At 45.5% G+C, this 23,650-nt stretch overlaps 1 protein-coding gene across 1 annotated transcript in view; it reads right to left on the bottom strand.

The window, feature by feature from the left end:
• Positions 1 to 461: 461 nt before the first annotated feature.
• The window catches only part of LOC139050598 (lipase member N-like), a 90,386-nt gene continuing 67,197 nt past the window's right edge, over positions 462 to 23,650 (bottom strand). Inside the window, exons 2-8 of the mRNA XM_070527167.1 lie at positions 21,767 to 21,881; positions 20,432 to 20,582; positions 18,567 to 18,659; positions 16,190 to 16,342; positions 10,237 to 10,308; positions 8,697 to 8,765; positions 462 to 737 (exon numbers count right to left, since the gene is read on the bottom strand). Coding sequence (XP_070383268.1) covers positions 483 to 737; positions 8,697 to 8,765; positions 10,237 to 10,308; positions 16,190 to 16,342; positions 18,567 to 18,659; positions 20,432 to 20,582; positions 21,767 to 21,843 — 870 coding nt within the window. The 5' untranslated portion in view covers positions 21,844 to 21,881 and the 3' untranslated portion in view covers positions 462 to 482. The remainder of the gene's footprint in view (positions 738 to 8,696; positions 8,766 to 10,236; positions 10,309 to 16,189; positions 16,343 to 18,566; positions 18,660 to 20,431; positions 20,583 to 21,766; positions 21,882 to 23,650) is intronic.

The raw sequence follows: 23,650 nt of genomic DNA, 5'->3' as shown, positions 1-23,650 counted from the left end.
CTAGCAATAAACACCGAATCGGATTAAACTGAACAAGTACTCTCTCAAAGTTTTATTTCTCCTATTACTGTGGCAATCCAGTTACTACTAGAAGAGAAAACGGATGTCATAGTTTCGTTTTTACATTTGCCGCCGGAAGTCCAGCTCTGCTACGTCAGTTTGGCGTCTCGGAAGTGAAAGCATTCTCTCGTCTTTGGGCCGTAGTAGCTAAGTGAAAGTTATGCAAAACTGATAAATCAATTCTCTGACCCTTTTGAACCACAATGCAGCCTGTCCTTTTTCGTGATCAAAAGATAACCAGACTCAAACACACATAGAAAAATATGCGACGTCATGGCGGGCTGGTGCGAGAACTTCAAGAGGCGGCACCACAAGTTTCCCGTTTTTTAAGCGATTTCCGCATTGCTAAGCGCCTTCCCAAACTTTTTTTTGTAAAAGGGTTTAATGAACAGGCCCATTATATTTTCCTCTTGAGTGCCTCTTTAACGACCTTCAACGGCGTATTTCCGCATAAGCTCAATGGCAACGTGGTGCAGGATGTCGTTCGCCCTAATGCCGGTGGCGAAATCCAGGTGGCGGAAAGTGGGCACCGGAACCGCGTGCTCGAAGACGACGCTTTCGCCGAGCCTGTCAACCAGGTCTGAGACGTCAGCTGGGGTCGCCACCGTGTCTCCTGGTGCCGGGAACAAAGCGATTGGCACTCTTATGCGCTCCAACGGGTACGGCGGGGGCGTGTCCTGCGTGTTAGGATTTCGGATAGAAAAAAGTAAAACCATGCCAGCAAAAGCGGTCATGCACCCGAATGTACTCAAGGCTGCAGAGAAAGCCCATGCGTGTTCGTCAAAAACTTGTATAAGTTTCTGCTGAACTAGCTTGCCAAAAGCTGGTCTTCTACGTTAATCTAGCATACCAAGACAACAGTATTAAATATGACTAAGACGCACATGTCCATTTTATGAAAGGTAAAACTTGGATACAGTAGTTTGCACTTTTTTCCACGTACGCGATTAAGCGTAAAATGTTATGCAACCCAATTTTAAGGATTATCCTGCATATTACAATTTAAAACCAGAGGTTGATGTAATTCGTCAACATCGTCGACTAAGCCAGGTAAAATTATGAAGCCCTCACAAATGACGTTTCCTGCGTATTAAAGTTTAAATAGAAAAATTTGATCAAATTCTTCCATGTCATTCCGTTATGCGTCCTCATCTTGAACAAACAGATGCATATATTTTCCCTGGAATAGCTGGCAAGGCACAACAAAGGAGACAACCTTAAGGCTTCAAAGAAAAGAATCAAGCTCTCCAAGGATAAAGACAAAAATTTAGCATAGAAATTCAAGATATGGATTATGAACGATATGTTGGGAGGTCAACGGTACAAAATTATACACACAAATTAGAGATATCAGTTATGACATATCTTGAAAGTATCCTCAAATATAGGAGAGATAGGTGTCGCCGCAAAGCATGAATATCGTTTTGCATCGTTGGGTACAATATCGTGGAAGCTGTTGCTCAAAGGTTCACCATTTCATGTAGCACCGTCGAGCACCAGAAGATGATTACCTAGTATGTTAGGATATAATTTTGGCTCATGATATAAATGTGCGTTGCCACCTGGAAGGCAAGCTAGGTAAACTTTGACAGCACAGCGACCCTGACATTAAATTTGGCAAAATGGATCAGTTATACCAGAAAAAGAAAGAAACCGAACACAGCTTACATTTCCTACGTCGCAGTGACTAATACAGTGAGGCAAATCCTGGCTGCCAGTTCCATCACACCCTTTGCTGGACCTCTAGCTTTGCTTGGTATTCACGTGCACATAGGGGGGGGGGGGGGGGTTGAGGCGAGCGGATCAGAAAAGTTCTCGGATAATTCGTAGTGCTGAAGCTAAGCCCTACGTAAGCTGCGAACGTTTCTCATAGTGTCACCGTTTTCCTTTCTCGTGAGCGCAGCTGTCGCAATAGGAATGTCGTTCCAATGAACACTATGAGTTCTAATTATTTATTAGTGTAATAATGTTATGCAGATCCAACTCACAACTTGGAATATATTTAAAGTGTTACATTAATGCTATACAATTGATCATCTCCCGCAATGAATTTTGCAGCACAGTGTTTGCATGCCTGCTCTACAAAACCGCGCGAAGCAGTGACTTCCTTCGCGCGACTCAGGTGAGCCACGCGACCAGGAATCACACTGCCTCAGAGATCGGCCCCCCGCTTCATTGCACCATCTCCACAATCGGCTAAAATTTCCAATGCACTTTCACCGGCACCGGCCCGCTTGGCAAGAAGCCGACGGAGCCGACGCAACGAAATCCGACAACGATGGCATAAAACGATTCGCTTTAATCAAGGAATCAGGTGCTTAAATGCGTAAATTTTTTGTAGTAAGTTTCTTATGATGTATGATATTTTCAGTGGGTAATTCCGCTGAGAAAATAGCCGGCCACCAGAACAATTGCAGGAATGCTACACGTGGCTAAGACAAGGCGATTGCTTATACGAGTGCCATCCTGTGTGTGAACTACGCAGAAAATCAGCAGCACCACCACCCTGCAGGAACCACGGTCAGCAAAGCCCCGAGTGTTTAGAAAACAAAGCGTAGGTGTAAAACCTACGGTAATAGCCTTCGCGTGACAAGCTCCTTTATGGACAGCCTAGGCTCCATTGGGCACGAGATGAGTGAGGTACCACACATCGACAAAATTTCGGTGCGAAGCTAGGCAGAAAATTTTTCGCGTTAACATTCTCGGAATTCTGAAGGAGGAGGAGGATGAAAAGGAAAGAAGGAAAAGTAGGGAGGTTAACCAGATGCACGTCCGGTTTGCTACGCTACACAGGGGAAGAGGTTTAAAGGAAGAAAAGGAAGGAGAGGGAGGGAAGGTACTATCGGTGTGAATACGTGCGGATGTCCATAGCTTCACGCCTATAATCGCTCACTGAGGCCAGTCGCTTTCATGAAACGTAGCCCGCTTCGTTTTGAAAGCCTGCGACGCGTGGGGCTATGCTCCGAGAATCTTAGTCTCTTATCTAAGTGGTTTACCACCCTCTCGAGAACGTCCCGTTCGTTGTCATAGAGATTACAAAAACACAACACGTGCTCGATCGTCTCTTCACAGTTGCACGAGTCCCAGATCGGTGTGTCGGGCATTCCAATAAGGACTGAGTAGCCTTTCGTAAAAGCCCCCTCTAACCAGCGGCGGCACAGTAAAGTTGCATCAGGGCAGGAGAAGTTCGATGGAATCTGCAGCTTCAATGTAGGATCCAGATGGTGGAAACGCCAGTTGGAGAAAACCGGGGTGTTCCACAAAGTTTCAGTCTTGGTTTGAGCAAGTAAACGAAGACCCCACGCAGCATCTGTGCTTAATAAGGGTATATGAAACGTCAGGGTTTCTTTATGCGCTGACCAGGTGGCATCATCAGCAAGGTCATTTCTGACGAGGCCACAGTGCCCCGGAATCCATTGGAAGATGACGTCATGCCTGTTTATGAAAGCTTCATGGAGAACCTCTCTAGTCTCAAACACCAGTTGTTCAATGGCCTTGCGTCGTAAGGCCCATGAAGAGTCAGTAGACTCTGAAGGGCTGCCATGCAGTCTTAAAAAACAACCCACTTTCGAGGTTTGGCTTGTGCGATGTAATTAACAGCGGCAAATAGAGTGGCAAGTTCTGTTGCCATACAGGTTGTTATATGGGGCACTTTGAAAGTAATTGTAACTTGTAAGGCTGGGATGATAACAGCGCCTGTGGAGCTTGTGGCTGAGACAGATCCATCGGTGTAAATGTGCGTTCTTTGCTCGTATGCCTCGTTCAGTAATGACAATGTGAACTGACGTAGAGCCACTGTTGAATGACGGGTCTTCTTCATTATTCCAGGAATCGTGAGGCGTGCTTGTAGATCGTAGGAACCATAGGGGTAACGGTGGTCCTGCTGCTGGTGTAAAGCCCGAGGGAAGGTAGCCTTGATGTGTCGAAACAAGTCTGGAAAATATGGCTTGAGGTCTTTGTGCTGACAAAGCAGCAATTTAATGACTGGCACGCGGCACAGATGCCGAACGTGAGCGCTAAGGATGTCAAGCGGATATATATATATGTTGGAACCAAGTAGTCTCTAGCAATCATGATTGTTGCGTGAGTCGAAGTGCATCGTGGTAATCCAAGACATGTCCGTTAGCCTGGCCTTGCAAACTTTCGAGGGTACGAATGTTTGTTTTACATGTATTCGGAAAAAAAAAACGGCAAGCTGTTCCATAAAAAGCAAAGAAACAGTGATCTGTACAGCTGTAGCAAGGAGCGTACCGACGTGCCCAAGGTTTTTACGCACAGCAACCTCAGTAAATGTACCATCGAAATTAGTGTTCCCTTACGGTAGATGCTGGGGGCGGGGGGCTCCATGAAAGGTCCCTGTCAATAATCACACATAAGAAGTGGTGAGACTCCTGGTATTTGATAGCCTGGCCATTGAGAGAAACAGGGTATGGTGCCATGGGCTTGCGCGTAAACGCGTTTTACGCGCATTTTCGATGGACACTGTAAGACCTTGTTTACGGAGATACGAACAGGTTAGGGTGGTTGCCCACTGAATTCTTGCCCGCACTTGAAGACGAGTCACCACAGACGACCAAAGGCTAATATCAACGTACATTGATAGGTGCATTGTCTTGTGTAATATTTCAGCAAGGCCGACCATAGATAGGTTGAAGAGAATAGAGCTAAATACCCCGGCCTTTGGGACACCACCGTGTGCAAAATAGTTGGCAGTAGGGCCATCTTCGGTCAGCACAAGGAAGGGCGTTCTGCTAAAATAGCCGCGGATACAGAGAAACGTTCGGCCACCGATTCCAACAGCCTCCAATGACTCTGGGATCCCTTCATGTGTAACACTGTCGTGCGCCCCTTTCACGCCAAGAAAGAGCGCCATTGATATGCACTCGAGGCATTTTTGTTGCTGTATGAACGTTGTGAGGTTAATAACATTGCCTATTGATGACCTGCCTCGCTGAAATCCTTTCATGGAGTCAGGGTACACATTGTGGCGTTCAAGATACCATTCCAGGAGTGCAAGAATCCTCTTTTTCATTAATTTCCCAATACGGCTTGCCAGGGCAATAGGTCGATATGCCGTCAGGTCGAAAGGCGACTTTCCTTGTTTGAGTAGCGGTACGAGCCCACTAACCTTCCATTGCTTAGGAACGACGCCTTCAAAACTTGAGCGGTTGTAGCAATTTGACAGCTCTTGCCTGGCCTCTTGTCCAAGATGGGCAAGAGCTGCATAGGTGATACTGCCGGGCCCTGGTGAAGAGGAGCGTCAAGAAGCAGTCAAAGAGGCGTCCAGTTCTTCCATAGTAAATAGAATTTCCATTGCCGGCACGCGAGACACAGGGACAACACTGACGTCTTCGGCGCTGGGGGTGATAAAAACTCCAGCAATCCGCGCACAAAAATCATTCGCCACCTCAAGGTGTGTCTGGCCGTGATGTAGGGCTAAGGCCATGAAAGGATGTCGCTGTTGCGGAGACGAGCTCAGGCCACGAACAGTCCTCCAGATGTATGAAAGTGGTTTGCGAAGGTCCAATGCTTCACAAAAGGATTTTCAGAGTTCTTTCTGCAATTTCTCCAAACGGTGCTGGATTTTCTTCTCTGTTCTCCGTGCCCTTCTTAGCACAAACTGCCTTCGTGCGCTTGCATCTCCTTTCAGCTCGGCGTCGAAGTGCCGTTAGCTTCTCCACTGCTACGTCAAATTTGGAACAGTTTGCTGTCAACATTAGGAGGCATGAAGCTTTCTTCATTGTCTCTGTGATGGTATCCTCCAGGCTGCAGCCAAGGTCTTCTCTGCATGCTCTTCCATGCAGTCCATGGAATCCATGCTCTTCAGAAAACGTACATAGGACTCACACCTGCCACGGGATCGTCGTACGCGAGGAGACAATACGCGGGGGAGGCAAACCCCAAATTAGACAAAGAAATAACGTACGTGGAAGTGTATGAGGTGGCACAATCCGCAGCTAAAAACTCGGCACCGGGCCTAGACTCGATCACAAACGCAATGATTCGAAAGATGGATTCGGTAGCCCTAGCGAAAATAACAGATTTTTAATAGCGAATCCTGGGCCAAGGGAGACTTGCCCCAAAAGTGGAAATTGGCTAAAATAATCATGACCTCCAAACCAAAAAAGAAACCCTCGATTGATACACTACGCCCGGTGTTGCTCACGTCCTGCCTAGGTAAGCTCTATGAAAGGGTTATCCATAGCAGATTGCAGCGATACCTGGAAGAGCGGAGCTGGTTCCCGGACTCCATGATAGGATTTCACACGGGTTTATCTTGCCAGGACGCGTTCCTCCAAGTTAGAGACGAAATTCTTAATATACCGTACGGTCGCGAGAGACTAGTCCTAGCACTAGACCTCAAAAGAGCCTTCGACAACGTCTCTGACGCCGCAATATTGGAGGAACTCGAACTCGCGGGTTGTGGTGAGCGTACATACAATTACTTAAGAGCATTTCTTTCCAAACGCGAGGCGAGCATCAGTATTGGCCAAATGACTTCGGATTTATTTAAAATGCCAGACAAAGGAACACCTCAAGGAGCTATATTATCTCCTCTTCTCTTCAACATGGCAATGTGTTGCGTCGCGCGCGATCTGGATCAGATACCCGACCTAGGTTATACGCTCTACGCGAACGACATCACGCTGTGGACGAGCAGAGGTTCACTAATGGGTTAAGGAATACACGCTCCAAAACACAGTATTAGCGATGGAGAAATTTTCTACATGGAGTGGCCTGAAGTGCGCACCCGAAAAATCTGAGGTCATCCGGATACATGCGAAAGGCTACAAATCCAGAGGATGGATTAAAATCGTGGTTGAGGGCCAATTAGTCCGAGAGGTACCCACGATGCGAGTCCGGGGTTTGTGGCTTCAGAGCGACGGGAGAGCAGTACAGACCCTCAAGACCCTCAAATCCACAGCCCACAACATAGCCGAAATGATACGTCGCGTGACGTATCGAAAAGTGGGAATGCAAGAAGACGATACCTTAAGGCTCGTACAGGCCTTAGTGGTTAGTCGAATCACGTATGGCTTGCCGTACCAAATCCTGAACAGGGAGGAGGAAAAGCAGGCTAACACAATAATCCGAACCGCTTTCAAAGCTGCTCTGGGCCTGCCTAAATGTACTTCAACGGAGCGCATGTTAGCTTTCGGAGTGCACAATGCTTTCGACGAACTGAGGCAAGCCACCCTGATGCGACAGAGGGAGCGCCTCAGCTTCAGAAAAACTGGTAGGGCAGTATCGGCTAGACTGAATATCCCAGCATACCCCATTTATCTCACAGAGCAGGCCGTACCTCTCCCTCCTTCGATGAGATCCAAAATTACAGTAGTCCCAATTCCAAATAACATGCCACCTGAGCGCAACAAAGAAAGGCGCAAAGCACGCGCACAACACATTCAATCAGCGTACTCTAATAATCGTAGGTACAACACGTACTACACGGACGCAGCTGTGTATGAAGAGGCGACCGGGCAGCGCTACTAAAGGAGGTACGCCCTGGCAGTCGTACCTCAGTCGCGGAGCGTTCGCAAAGGGACTCGGTCGTGGTCACGAACTCCCAGGAGACATGTCGCATGTTTCTCAAGGGGCACGTCACAGCGGCTAGCCTCGCGATAATCCCCAAATCCTTCAACCACCATCATCGCCTACTCTGGTGCCCGGACCACGCGGGAGTACAGGAGATCGAAAATGCTAACGCGTTAGCTCGAGGGTTCACTAACCGAGTGACGGCGTCCTCTTTTAACCCCAACCACCCGCACTATCCCTCACAAAATTCCACCAATTTAAATGCCACAGACATCCTTGCTCAACAGCGCGGAGTCCGCAGAAAATACCCGCCGCCTCACTCACAACGTAGCGGCGAAGATGCCGCCGATTGGCGTAAAATACAGACCGGGGTATTCCCCGATTTAAAATTTCTAAATGCCATGTGTCCCACTCGTTATAGGGCCAACTGTCCTTGGTGCGGTGGCATACCTACCCTAATACATATAACCTGGGAGTGCACTAAGCACCCTCATAAGCCAAATACCAGTAACAGAATGGAGCAGTGGGAGGCACAGCTTGCCCACTCCGACCCGGCAGGACAAAAGTCCTTAATTAGCCAGGTCATGCAGGCGGCAGATGTCAGTGGGGCCCTGGACTGAGAGGCTCCGACCACCCCTCCTTCAAATCTTTTCCATTTCAATAAAGTTTCTATCTACCTCTACATGCATTTTCCATGTATAGCTTAAACTTAGTCCAGTCGATTCTTCATACTGCATACGACGAAGTAGAACTGTTTAGCCCCCTGATCCACAAATATGTAGGGATATGGTCAAAGCTTTGTGTTTCTATGACTGAAAACCACTGAACATATGAGCTTAAGTATCGTGATACCAAAGTCAAACCCAGGCAACTGCTGTACTTAAGACTTCGCAGGTATGTAGGACTGCCATCATTCATGACACAAAGGTCGAGATTAGAGGCGAACGACACCAGATTCATGCCTCTGGAATTGATTGCCGAGCTACCTCACAGTAAATTATGAGCGTTGAAATCTCCCGCTAGAGTCCTCGGAATTCTGAATGATGCTGGTCCGGTTATACAACTGGTCAAATAGGTTAAAAAATTGAACGTTTATTTACCTGGCCATATCGCTGACGATTTTCCAATTTTCCGTAGTCGTACATCACAAGGTTTTTCGCCTTGTAAATCTGTAAGAAACACTCTTTCTCATTTGAAACTCGTAGTACGTGAGGCAAAGTTAATATGTCCTCAGGAACATAGCCATTGCCTGCCAAAAAGCTGAACTTAAACCGAAATTAGGCATCTAAGATCAGTGTTATAACTACATGGGGCAGTGTCAGCCAAGAAGTTTCTGGACCAAGCGCACACATTTTTCTATTTGTTTGTTCAATATGTTTCCTAGAAAGGGGAAAAACGTTATCCGTTAATTATGTCAATGCAAACGTTCTTAAAAAGCTGCGCATCAGAATTATCCAGATGGAATATTTTGCAGTGATCAAAAATTATGTTTATACGGATTTGATTACATCGTTCCATCACATTACCATTAAAACGCAGAATAAACCTTATGGGAACACCAATTTACAGAACATATTGCAGGACGATGCTACTAAGTTGATGCTGGATCACAATTACCACATGCATTCTCCAGTAGGTGATCAAACTGACAATCGGTGTAAATGTGCCCGTTAGCGAACCCAGGTTGGAATATGTCGATAACTTATGCTCATTTCTTCAGGAACTAAATCCAATATGGATGTCTGAAATGTCTAGAGTTTAAGACTTTCTCTAAAATAATTACAACCTATGAGCGAGGAAAGTTGCACCTCGCCAGAAAGGCGAATCACTGACAGGTATTGCAAAGTGTTGGACAAACTTACAAATTAACGCTCGTATTCTTATAGGCCATATAAATCGCAGTGAAATTTCGCTTACTATCTATACAAACATGGTGTCAGGAGCGCACGGACAAACATGCACAGGTTTGCTTGGCGACCAGAACCACTCTCTGCTACAATGCTGGTGTGCTGGGGAACTCCGGCAGCGGGGAGTGCGAGTGCTCATTGTCTGGAAGTGAGCGTTTCTTGCTCTCGCTTGCTTCCCCCCTTAGGCTGCGCAGCGTTTCCTAAATGGAAATTATGCGACAACCACTAACAGGCACGTGGGAGGACAGCGCTCATGAGGTCACCAGCTATCTCGGCCGGCCCTTTCTTCTCTGGCTACCACAGCCGAAGCCCGATATACGGCGTGATATCCAGCGTTCAAATGTCTGAACAGGCCAGTAATGCTTTCAGTATTTATCCTTTAGGCTGGTATTCGCCATCTGCATTTTTGCCTTCATTGAAAAACACTACTTTCCAAGGCACGCTAGTGGTTTGTCGTAAACTGTGAATGAAGAGGATATTGTCAACACAGAAAAGGTGCGTGTCACTGAACAAATCAAATAATCATTTCAGTTGGCCACGCTATTAAGGACCATTAATGACCTGATTTCTATTGAAGTTCAGCGTATTGAAGGCAGAGATACCTTACAAGTTGTTATGCGAATGAGCTTCTCCTTTAATTAATTTCACGTGTATTTGTTCGCGGAATCTAGTGTTCAGCAGGCCTACACTGATGTCATCTAAAACGACGTCAGTTATAGAAGAGAACGTATACCTGATGGAGGTGCAGAAAGTTTTTATAGGTCGATCCGGTGGGAAAGTGTCCTACGTAGACAGGCAGTCTTGTCTGAAAGGAGGCGATACTTATTGTGACATCTTTGTGGGAGGAATCATCATACTATGCCGTGATGAGGGAAACAGAAAATGCATTCGTGGTGACAACAGTCCAGATATCTTCAACAGCGCAACTAAGAAACAGTATTTCGAGCAAAAAGTATCCTAATTTCGGTTTTACACAGCTACAGTAAACTAACCTAGGCCCGAATACACAAAAGCCCTTATAAACAACGATTGCTGACCGCTTAGGCAGTAATCTTAGCATAAACTTAGGCATAACTTAGGCATAACTTAGGCATAAACAGGAATTGTTCCTTGAAGAGTGATTGTGGCACGCTGCGAATTCTGAAAAAGAAACGCGATAAAGAATGCATTCATAACGTAGCGCTAGATTGCACGCTGTGTCCAGACTAGTTGTCATCTATCTATCTATCTATCTATCTATCTATCTATCTATCTATCTATCTATCTATCTATCTATCTATCTATCTATCTATCTATCTATCTATCTATCTATCTATCTATCTATCTATCTATCTATCTATCTATCTATCTATCTATCTATCTATCTATCTATCTATCTATCTATCTATCTATCTATCTATATCTATCTATATCTATCTATCTATCTATCTATCTATCTATCTATCTATCTATCTATCTATCTATCTATCTATCTATCTATCTATCTATCTATCTATCTATCTGTCTATATCTGTCTGTGTCTGTCTGTGTCTGTCTGTCTGTGTCTGTCTGTGTCTGTCTGTCTGTCCGTCCGTCCGTCCGTCCGTCCGTCTGTCTGTCTGTCTGTCTGTCTGTCTGTCTGTCTGTCTGTCTGTCTGTCTGTCTGTCTGTCTGTCTGTCTGTCTGTCTGTCTGTCTGTGCCTCTTTAGCCGACCCAGTGACCTAAGTGACCTGCAAACTTGGGCCACTAGGTATGTGGTCGTGGTGTCGCGATGCTATCGGGATCGTTTCATTGTCGTCATTCAAGCGTCCTCATGTCGCCGACGTCACGCCTTCTACGGCGACCCAGTGGCCCAAGTTGCCTAATAACCTGCACCACTATGTATCTACTCGTGATGCCGTCCAAGTCGCTGCGTCGTCGTCAATAAAACTTGGCAGTCCAACTCTCGTCATGCCATTGTCGTGGCGCTTTTGTCGTCTCAATCGGAATGCATGTATTCACAGTAACATCTTCGTCGTGACGCATTCGGGATCTTCCCGTCTTCGTTACTCTAGCTTCGTCAGTCGACTTTTGTCAAGCCGTCGCACTCGCGTCTACTGCCCTGACACAGTGGACCAAGTTGTCTACTTGCTTGGGCGACTATGTAAATTACCCTCGTGTTCCATTCAGGAGTGTTGCATCGTCGTCCTTCCAGCTTTGTCGTCTGACGCTTTTGATGCCGTCGTCGTCGCGCATCGTCGTGCAGTGGTCATGCCATCGTGGTGGGGCCATCATGATTGCTCCATTGTGGTCATTACAGTTTCTTCATGTGACTTTTTTGACATCACGAGTGCTTCGTGATCACTTTATTAGAGATCTTCGTCAACTTATCATCGTTATAAGTCTTTGTGACACAGTTGTGGTCTCACCATTGTGTTCATACATTTGTCTTCCCGCTCTCCTAATACGATTGTCATGTCATCGTCACCTGGCCTCGTCGTCCTGCGTTTTTGTCATACAATCGTAGTGGTGCCGTCGTCATCACGCATTCATCATTATACGATTATCATCATGCTATCGTCTTTACGCTCTTTCACCATGCTCAAAAATCTATAAACGTCATCTCACTGTTGCCATGTCATCATCGTCATAGAGCATTCGTCGGCCTATCGGCGTCATTCCATCGTTGTCACTCTGCCATTCTTATGCCGCCGTTGTTATGCTGTGGTCCTCAAACAGTCGCTGTCTTGCATCCAAAGTCCGAGCTTCGTCATCACGCTGTGGTCGTAATGTTGCCATCGTTGGTCGTAATGTTATACCATCGTTAGCATTTCGGAATTATCATCTAATGGGGATAATGCTGTCGTCGTTATACCGCCTTTGTCGTTGTATTGACATCATTCTTTTGTCACTATTCCCTCATTATCACTGCGTCGTCGTCGTCTCCTGAGTGACCTTGTCACGCGAGTGTCGGGAAAGTGGGCTAATGGCGAAGACAGTGCATGTCGCTCGTGGTTGATGAAGCCACAAATGAGCCACTACTGATTTTAATTAAACTTTACTAGAGCAATACGGACTTCCCTATCAGCTTACTGTCCGTTGCCCACAATGTATTTAGTAAGGTAATCGCAAATACAATCATGAACACCTTAGACTTCTGTCAACCAAGGGACCAGGCAGGATTCTGTAAAGGCTACTCAACAATAGACCATATTCACACTATCAATCAGGTGATAGAGAATTGTGTGGAATATAACCAACCCTTATATACAGCTTTTATTGATTATGACAAAGCGTTTGATTCAGTCAAAACCTCAGCAGTCACGGAGGCATTACGGAATCAGGGTGTAGACGAACCGCATGTAAAAATACCGAAAGATATCTATAGCGGCTCCACAGCCACCGTAGTCTTCCACAAAGACAGAAACAAAATCCCACTAAAGAAAAGCGTCAGACAGGGAGATACGATCTCTTCAATGCTATTCACAGCGTGTTTACAGGAAGTATTCAGAGACCTGGATTGCGAAGAATTGGGGATGAGTTAATGGAGAATACCTTAGCAACTTGGGATTCGCTGATGATATTGCCTTGCTTAGTAACTCCGGGGACCAGCTGCAATGCATGCTCACTGACCTCGACAGGCCAAGCTGAAGGGTGGGCCTAAGAGTAATCTGCAGAAAACTAATGTTTAACCGTCTCGGAAGAGAGCAGCAGTTTACGATAGATAGCGAGGCACTGGAAGTGGTAAGGGAATACATCTACATAGGGCACGCAGTGGCCGTGGATCCGGATCATGAGACAGAAATAATCAGAAGAATAAGAATGGGCAGGGGTGCGTTTGACAAGCATCCTCAGATGATGGACAGCAGGTTGCCATTATCCGTCAAGAGAAAAGTGTATAACAGCTCTGTCTTACCAGTACTCACGTACGGGCAGAAACCTGGAGGCTTAGGAAAAGGGTTCTACTTAAATTGAGGACGACGCAACGACCTACGGAAAGAAGTATGATGGGCGTAACGTTAAGGGGGATAAGAAGAGAACAGATTGGGTGAGGCACCAAACGCGAGTTACTGACATCTTACTGGAAATCAAGAAAAATAAATTGGCATATGCAGGGCATGTAACGAGGACGGAAGATAAACGATGGTCAATAAGGGTTACGGACTGGATTCCAAGAGAAGGAAAGAAATGACTGCTAATGACTACGAAAATACCAATATGTGTAACGACGGCTTGTAATGACCACAATTGATTAGAAATGACTAGAAATGTTTATTAATGAGTAGTTATAACTGAAATGACTACTAATGACTTGTAATGACTACTTATGACTACGAAATGACCAGTATGTGTAATCATGGCTTCCAATGACCACGTCTGATAACAAATGACTAAACATGCTTGCTAGTGAACAGTAATGACTAATAATGACTGATATGACTTGTAATGACTAGTAATTACTACTAAATGAATAATATGTCTAACGACGAATTATAACGACTGCAATTGATTAGAAATGACTACAATGCTTAGTAATGACCAGTAATAACTAATAATGACGGAAATGACTTGTAATGACTAATCATGACTATGATATGACCAACATGTGTAACAACGGCTTGTAATGACCCCTATTGATTAGAAATGAATAAAAATGCGAAGAGGCGAAGAGGCAAGGCAAAGAGAAGGAGGCGAATGATTAGAGGAGAAAGAGTAGGTTTTCACCGTTGACCGCCTAAGAGAGATCTTAAAAGACCCTGTAAATATATTTTGTGCATTATACTTGGACTATACAGGGTCTGTCCTGAAAGTAATGTCAGTAAGGCCATTGAAAATCATTGTTGGATTCATCGCTACAGGTGTTTAAAAATCTTCAAGATACTCTCCTTTTGGACCGATACATCGGCGTCAGCGAGACTTCGAGCTCTCTTCTTTTAGGTAGTGTGGTTAAGGGCGAAGCAGGGACAAGAGACGTAAGAAAAACGAGGACAAAAGCAACGATGCGCATGATCTTGATGTTTGATTTGCACATCCTGGCTTTCTTCTGGCGAGAGGACGAGTGCCCGTGCGACTCTGATGATTGTATTTTGGTCCCCGGGTCATATTCAGATACCCAAGTTTCGTCACTTGTAATGACGTTGTGCAAAAATGTTCGATCACGTTTGCACATGTCGAGGTTTTCTTGACACGTTTCAACGCGATGTGACCTTTGGTCGTCAGTGAGCACTTTTGGTACCATTTTTGCGCACACCTTCGGCATGCCGATATCGTTTGTAACGATTTCATGAACTTGACTTTTCGGAATGTTTAACATGCCGGCCACTAAGCGAAGACTTATTCGTCGGTCTGAGTTCAACAGTTCCCACCTTCGCGTCACATTGTCAGTCGTGGTGGTCGTGGTGGTCCTCGTCGTCGACCTCTTCGTGGCCCTCCATGAAAGCCTTGTGCTACCGAAACAGTTGGTCTGACAGACCATGTTCTTTGTGAGCGATCTTGAGCATAGTAACAGTTCCCGCAGCGGTCTTGCCAAGTTTCACCCAGAACTTGACCGCAAATCTTTGTTCTAACGAGTACTGCATTTTCATTTGCACAGGAATGAAAAACAACTCTCACGGACAGGCCCGTCCTGCACTCTCCGATAATCGGACGACAGTGAGCGACGGAGCGCTGCTTAGCTGGGTTCTCCCACTACTAGTTTCAACCAATAGACTGCGCTCCGACGTACAGTCGCGTCAAAATAAATTCACTGAGGTTACTTTCACGAGAGACCTTGTATTTTGCAATTCCAAGCCAGCACTTAAAGTGATCGATTAGGCCCTTAGACGAGGACCTTTCTATGTCCTTGCTCAAGGGGTGACCGAATCACACCATGTCACCCTAAGAGCTGGCCATTGCATAAGGTTTCAGTGGATTCCAGGACACTGGCTTACATGGAAATGAGCTTGCTTACGTGGAAGCAAAGATGGCGCACAGTAATGCCACGCCAGTGTCCATCCCATTTTCAGGACCAGACACTAATGCCCTAGTGTACAGATTTCTGCGCGATAATACAGCAGTATATTGGACCTCGCTAGCTCATGGTCATCGCCTCCTTAATGAACTCGACGCACAGATGAAAATGAGGATAGTCCGAATTGTGATGAATGCGGTATTCCTGAGACGACAGAACACCTCTTGTGCATCTGCCCGCGATTTGATGTACAGAGAAAATGACTGACACACATCTTGTATAAATTTGCCGTTGGACCATTAATTGAAAAGGTTTTATTGGGTCCTTTGCCTTAGCCTTGTCATCAGCCTGAGAGTCTGAAGGCTCTTAACAAATTTTTTCTATGGCAGTGGACTGGACAAGAGACTTTGAAGTGTCTTGGAGCGTGCAAGATTCTCACCACCATCTTCATCCTCATAAGCAACGTCATCTCTATTCTTTCTTTATACACCCTTCCCTCTTCCCCTAACGCCGAGTAGTAGGTCAGAAGATTGATTCAAGCCGACCTCTCCAGCTTTTCTATCATTATAAATATACATTTTTTTTCATGGTAAGAGGCAAATCTATATTCACACTCGACCTATGTCCCGGTTCATACGTTAGCTAGGTATACGAGACCGCCCTTCTCTGCCTGTCTATGTCCACGTCCCCTTAGTGGTATGCTCCAGCATATGTGCAGCTGCCGGTGTATGTTTCCAATGATCGCACGATCTCTCACGTGTTATTCTTCACTCTTACCTCGTTGAGTTGTTGCGGACTGGCAAATGCGGTTAGCGTGAAGGTAGCGACACAGAGGGGATTCGCGATTATTCTGCATACCGCCGAAATAAGCTCGTGCAGTCCTGAAGACAAACCCAGATAGCCGGCCTCGGTGAGCGGGTACAAAAGAACCTGCGCAGGGGACGTGAAATACTAAGAAAGCCGAAGCGTGTACGAATATGAACTACAATTTCTTCCGAAAAGAAAAAGAAACAAAATAACAGAAAGGTTAAAAGATCGATCTGGCTACAACACGCACAAAAGAAATACACCGAATCAAACACATCACATGGGCCCTAAGGAACAACGCTAAGACAGTCTGTATGAATAGGCTTTTAATGTGATAGCATTATTGGCTCATTGAGCGATTCCGCCGTCATCAGAAACTTGTGACAGAAAAACGGCCCAGAAATTACCTTATAATCATCTAACTAAAGAAATAACTGTAGTGGCCACGCTGAGGAGACGCGGGGCAGAGGAAGATCTGGCTTCAAAGAATCAGCCGGGCTGATTTAAACCATACACAATGGTCCTGGCTCTGTGAGGTAGGCCCGCTATTCTTCGCTCATCACTAATCTCATATGCTGCCACTTGTTGTATGCGGCTTCCTTAGTTTTTCGCTCTCCTAAGTGCCGCATGTTCGCAAATGCGTTTATTCGCAACTTTCGCACCGGAATTCAATCAATTCGTCGTTAAATGCACGTGCTTTTTGTTGACTCAGTCATACATTCGATGGCGTTCTCTTTGTTTGGCCTGAATGTATGCGAGCAGCACCTTTTGAGCGTATCGAGGTGCTTTACGAAGCGGTGACAGTCCGTAGGCAAACAGGTGGGCTGTTGAAGCTCCGATCAGTGTAAGCAGTTATCGCTCTTTAGCGCCTCATTCAACCACGTCGAATGATTATGAACCGTGACCAAACATATTCGGGCTATTAAAGCTCTCTGAGATGCCGAAAAAGAGTGCCGACTGCTGACATAGCTTCGCGCCTTGCGTTCTCGCCGCTTACTTAGCGTTGAAGAGAGACGCGCGGAGAAAGCGGAGAGCTTCTTTAGAGAGCGTCTGCCAGATCAGCACCGCGTAGGAGGAGCCAACACCGGCACAGGAGAAGGTAAGAGGAGGAGAGAGGAGATGGCGCTACATTTATTTCATTTAGCGGTTTTACTGTGGAAATTACTGCGGCGGGGGAGGTGGCGGCCACTCGTGTTTTTCGCGTTGTCGAGGGCCTGCAGATGCCGTCGCCGGAGCCCATGCACGACGACGAATAAATGCAACGTTCTTCAGACACCCATCGGGCGAGGACTACATCTCCCCGGGGTATGTGGTGGAGCTCACCTATGTACACGGATTGACCAAAGGAATGTAGGGCCAACACCGTGGTGCCACGTGGAATAGTACTGTCATCACTCGGATAAGTGGTGTCATCGTGCCAAAAGGTGGTGTAATCGAGAAAGAACACTCAATTCAATCTGCGTGGTACACTAATAGGAACTCCGTAAATAAAACTCAACTAAGAGATCGCAACATGCTGGCTTGTCGTCTTGCGTTGTTTTGACCTCCTAAGGAGCAACATTACACTCAGAAATGTAACGCAGCAGCACTGAACTCAGTAATATTTTGTCGCAACGCTAAACTCAGCAACCTAACTAAGCGACACACTCAGCGACAAGTAATGCTCCAGCATTTACACATCGCAAGAATTGCTTAGGTGCCCCCATACTTCTTCCTTCCTCTACGTTATCGATCCTTTTTGGCAAGTATATGACGTATCTCTGCCGATTCTTCTTCGCTGAGGATGCGTTTTAGCGGTATTTTTAACCTTCCATGGCGGAAGGGGGGGGGGGGGGCGTCACCAATCACCACAAGCTAAGCAAGGGGAAGCGGGGCAATTGCAGTCGCGGCTACAACCCTACTCATTCCGTTATCCACTTTCACTGCGCTATCTCGGACTCACCGAAGCACTGACCACTTGTGTGTGCACCTCGCCGCTAGTCCTCCACTCAGGTAAGAGAAACATGATAAGATATGAAAAGCTATTCATTTTGAAAACAAAGAGAAATGGCTTCCCGTGAAAGAGGAGACCATTTGATACAGGAGTTCTGATCACGCCGTGGGTGACCACCCAATATCTGCGTTGGCGGTTAAGTGATTTTGACGTCAGGAGATTGGAATAAAAACAGATCCGAGTAGTTTTGCGTTATCAGGCGCCAGCAACGTCAATGGTAACTGCCTGAGGCTCTTTAACGTTCAGCTAAATGTGAGCATATGTGTTATTTCAAAACTCTTTTTACACATAAGTGAAGTAGCACATTTTTTTTAACGGACGAGTAAACTACATTTAAAGAGTGAAGTGACTTACCTCAAGTTCCGGAATAATTGGCGCTATCCAACCCAATGGAGGCTTAATGTGGGTGATATTGGCCACAGGACCGTAGCCTACCAGAAGGTTGACCTGCAACGAGACTTACGGGAAAGATGTTGAGTCGCTTGAACAGGAGCTGTTGTCCTTAAACACTGTGTTGAAGGTATGACAATATATGCCTGTGACGATGTTGGGCTCTCTGGATTTATCTGAGGTCGACAGTTACCGCTACCTTGGCGTTATCATCAATAACAAAATAAATTGGTCGAACCACATTCAACAAACAACAGTCGATGCCTTAAGATCCCTTAACTATATCAAAAGATCCCTATCCTTGTCTCCTCCGTCGATTCGTAAACTAGGGTATGAAATTTTCATCCGTACCAAATTAGAATATGCGTCTACAATTTGGGATCCGCATCAAAAGTACTTGACACTTTAGAAGCTACTCAAAATCGTGCCTCCCGCTTCATCTTATCGAATTATGACAACACTATCAGCGTTACAAGCTTGAAGTTACCTTTGGTCTACCCCTTTTAGAACCAAGACGCAGGATTTCGCAACTCTGCCTATTCCATAAATTGTACTATATCTTTCCTGACCTTCGTTCCTCACTTTTATGTCCACCTGTGCGCTCATGACATCGTCTATTAAATTCTTTATGTATCCAACACCTTCATGGTTCTATAAGCGCTTTCAACAAATCCTTCCTTCCCTTTGCAATAGAAGGATGGAACTCGCTCCCTGAATCCATTGTTGTAGAGCGAAACCCTTCGAAATTTCGATTTACTAACCACCCATATTTGCAGCTAATTATGTAAAAACATGTTCTTTTTAGTGTCTTTTCAGTTGCCTTTTTTTGCTTTGTACATGACCATTCTTTCGATGTTTCTATTATTGTTTTGCCCCCCCCCCCCCTCCTTATCTAATACCCCACACGGGGCCCTTAAGGGAATAATGAATTAATGATGATGATGATGATGATGATGATGACGATGATCTAAGAAATATCGCAAACAAGCCTGCGTGCATGCTTTGGAGGAAATCGCGCAATACGCGAGTATGATTCCAGTCAGCAAGTCTGCTTACTTCTGAAGCCAGCAATTTTGCTGGAGATTCATTTTAAGCCTTTCAAATGCCGAGGTTGGAGTCCATCACGTGCGAGTTGCGAACGAGATTTTCTGCAGACTTTCGCTTCTTGGAATCTAGCTTTCCGCTGGAGATATACTACAAAAGAGGAGTACTAATACCTTGCTGGTGAAGCAGCGCACAGACACGGACACAGTGAACACAAACAGGAACAGACGACACTAGCTTTGTTTCGTTTGTCCGCAGCCAAGTTTCACAACGCAACCGTGGATAAATGATCCGGAACATGCTCTTTTTTCGCTTTTGATGTGTGTTTCTTCATACAAGCGCGCAAAAGGCCACGTTTGTCCGAACCTCACGCATGCGCATGAGGTTCGGGCAAATACGAAGACGAAGCTGTCGTCACCGCGGCGGCGTAGTTGCAATGGCGCTATGCTGCTGTGCACGAACTTCTGGGTTCGAATCCCGGCCGCAGCGTCCGCATTTTGGCTGAAGTGAAATGCAACAACACTCTCGTACCGTTCCTAGGGTGCTCGTTAAAGAATCCCAGCTGTTCCGAATTATTTCGGTGCCTTTCCACAGAGGCGTCCTCAATATGCAGTCTTGAATCTCGCAGCCATTAAAACCTTGATCGGATAGGTGTATACTCCCTTAATCATGCTATAGAGCGTGATAATTTATGAAGTTGAACCAATGAGACAAAGCGTTACTTTCCACACAACCTCGCATCAAGACGTCGCTGCTAACCATTTGAAGCGAAAAAAGTACCTTACCTTTTCGCTGTATTCGGGCCTGACTGAATGAAGAATGAGGTTTCCGAGGAATCCTTGGGAAAAGGCCACTACGGTTAGCTTGGTAGCACCGGTGGCGTTCAGAACGTGGTCGATGCAAGCAGGCATGTCGTAACGCCCCATTTCGTCAAAACTGCGTATAATCACATCATTGTGGCACCCTGCCGCTGCTTCATCGACTAGAACCGTGCGCACAAGCATAAAAATGACGATGCGTATATAAGTTCGATGATGTTGCATCTCAATGCCATGTATTTGAATAGTTAGTTGTGAGTGAGGAACGTGTACATTCGTTTTAACTTGTGGCCAACTTTATGGTGCGCTAAGGTACATCCATTATTCATGTATACTGTCGTCACTTCAGTGCACGCATTGCAATGCAAAGAGCTGGCACATGCAGGGTTATTATGGATGCCCATATATGGACGCCATAATGACTATGGCGGGAACTTTTTCAACATAAGAACTAAGCTCTTGTACGGCGGTCATTCATCATTACCTGCAGATTGAGTTAGCGGAATGACACAATGCTTGTTTTGAGCACTAGTCTCTTTTGGCCAAGTTTTGCGTATAATGTACTGCATTGATTAAAAATTCGGAGGCGTTTCGTGCAGGAAATACTTGTGAGCGCTGACGTGGAACTTTGACGCGCTGAGACCCACCACTGGCAGAGAGATAGCATTTAAATTTATCAAACACAATAAACGATAATTACGGCTCTCATAAAGCTGCGACTAGAAGGACTTGCGATAGCACGTAGCTGTCTTCCTTGCACACCGTGCTGCTGGTTTTTGTGCACTTGTTGTTTAATCGCCACTTAAGGTGCATGTTGACGAACTTGCGCTAGTAGAGTGCACATTGCTGTACCCGCTTTGATGAAGTCATTTGGTTTGGGATGGTATTTCGGCGCCATGAAGGAGGCACTCGGAAAATGAAGACGGTTGCCTGTGAGATTTCGGTGCACACTCTAGCCCTTTCTATTTCTCCTTATTTCGACAAATGACTCACAAGGGGCTTCGAACAAGCTGATAGGCAAGCACTAAGCATAACTTGATATCGCAGGTAATACGTTGTTAACTAGACATTTCGCAGGAACGTGTTACACAGAAGAGGCCTCAGACGTACGATGTGCTTCACGAACTTCACAAACATCGAGAAAAATTTCGCTATCGTAAGTAAAAGTTTAACTGTGAGGTTTTGAAATGTGTTGGCATTGGCAAGGCAAACCGTATGGCACAGCAGGCTGTCGTGATAGAGGAAAAGAATTTCACAAGCTTACTTACGCTATCAAGGAGAAAAGCGAAATTGACGCCTTACCTAAATCTCGAGAACTTCGGATCGTCTTGTGACAGCGTGATATGACTTGTGTACGGTCTGGCCTCTCTCGTGTTCATGGACCAGACGTCGAAACCATTGTCGGCGAACAAGAAGCCTGCGAACGTGAACGAAATGACAAGTTTTTCAGCCTACAACGGGGTTTGTCCAGATTCATCGAATATTATGGCAGGTCCTTTAATAATAATGGTGACTCATAGCAGCCTAAATTTTGCTCTAAATTCCATAGCGAAATGTTGCGGTGATAGATGTACCAGCCTGAATATCGGGAACGTGTTTACCCTAAAATATAAGAAACGCGGGAATGGTTGAACAAGGCTAAGTACAAGAAACAAGCGAAGGCGATACGTACTATTCAATGAGAGCAATTCATAAAGAAGTGTAGGGTTTAAAATCAATCTATCATATCCCTGTTGTACGGGACAGCTTTTCAGCCTCAACACCAATGCATCTCCAGAGGACTTGCTAATGCGATCCATGCGCCAGCGACCATTCTACTCTGATACATTGAATTTCCTGATCCTTTCGCAACGATGAAGTGCCGTAGGGGTGAATGACTGAGGTGTACTTGTGTTTTTTCTAGAGAACGTATACGTATTATAAACGCAAATTCATTGTCCTTTCACAAAAACAAACTCGTACACATGTAATAAATAATGGAGTGATATCAGCAGTATTTCTTAATCAGGAGGATGTTAACCGTTTACCAGACAGCAACCTAAAGTTACAAAGGCTGCTTCCAGCTTTCATTTAGAAATCCTCGAAGTTGGCAAAAAAAATCACTCAGAAACTCCCTTGGGCGTTGCCTAAGTATGCATAAGGATTGTGCCACCTGATCATCACCATGCAGCCCGGTGTCATTATCAATGTTATGAAACTTCATCCATCCACCAGGTAAATGCTTATCAACATCAGTCAACTTACCAGTCGCTATCAACTTATCGCTATCGTTATCGCAACAGTCGCTATCAACTTATCAGTCGCTATCAACTTTATCGCACTAGATCCAACCGTTATCGACCCCTATCGGTTCTCATCAACTTATCAGACTCGATCCTACTCTTAAAAACCCTTATCGGTTGGTATCAAACTCAACGCAACCGATCCGATCTTTATCAACCCTCACCTGTCCTTATCAATGTTGTCGGATATGATGCGACCCTATCAGCTCTTATCGGCCGTTATCAAATTTATCGGACTTGACCCGAAACTTATCAACCGTTATCGGTGCTTATTAACGTTAACAAAATTACAATCCCCTATCACTCTTTAGCACCATATCCAATCACGCTGGATCACTATCAACCTTGATGAGACCAATATAAGCCCTCATAACTCTTTATCAAGTCAATCACTGCTCATCTCTCTGTGTTATGGGACATGAAGCGCACGACACCTCATGGATCGGTGCCATCTTGGTCGGTGAAGGAAGGCCCAGCAGAAGGTGCATTCCGTGACTACCGAAATGCAACGCGTATGTGACGTGCTTGGCATTAGTCTTCCGCAAAATTAGATTTTTCCTGGTATCTACGTGTACAATGCACCATGTCGGGTCTACATGTGGTTCTTCAGATGGCTTTTATTCTACCATCCCCAACTATATCAACAAAGTCTTCATAGAAACATTCTTTTATACAATATTTTCTTTATAGTGGTTCGTCTTACGTGACCGACAGGTTTCCTTGTTGGGTAGGCATACAAATTGTAACGCGTTAAAGCAAAACAATGCAAAAACACGTTTGCCTGGTTTCAGATCACTAATTTGCCTATCGCAAATTCGACTTACGCAGAACTCTGTTCAATGCGCCTGCGCTTCGATATGGCAGATGCTCATTTCTCGACAGACCATCTGCTTTCAGCCAATTT

Source organism: Dermacentor albipictus, chromosome 10 (genome assembly GCF_038994185.2).
Source record: "Dermacentor albipictus isolate Rhodes 1998 colony chromosome 10, USDA_Dalb.pri_finalv2, whole genome shotgun sequence".
Classification (NCBI taxonomy): Eukaryota; Metazoa; Arthropoda; class Arachnida; order Ixodida; family Ixodidae; genus Dermacentor; species Dermacentor albipictus.
Note: the sequence above shows the minus strand (reverse complement) of the source record. Positions and strands in the feature narration are given on the sequence as shown.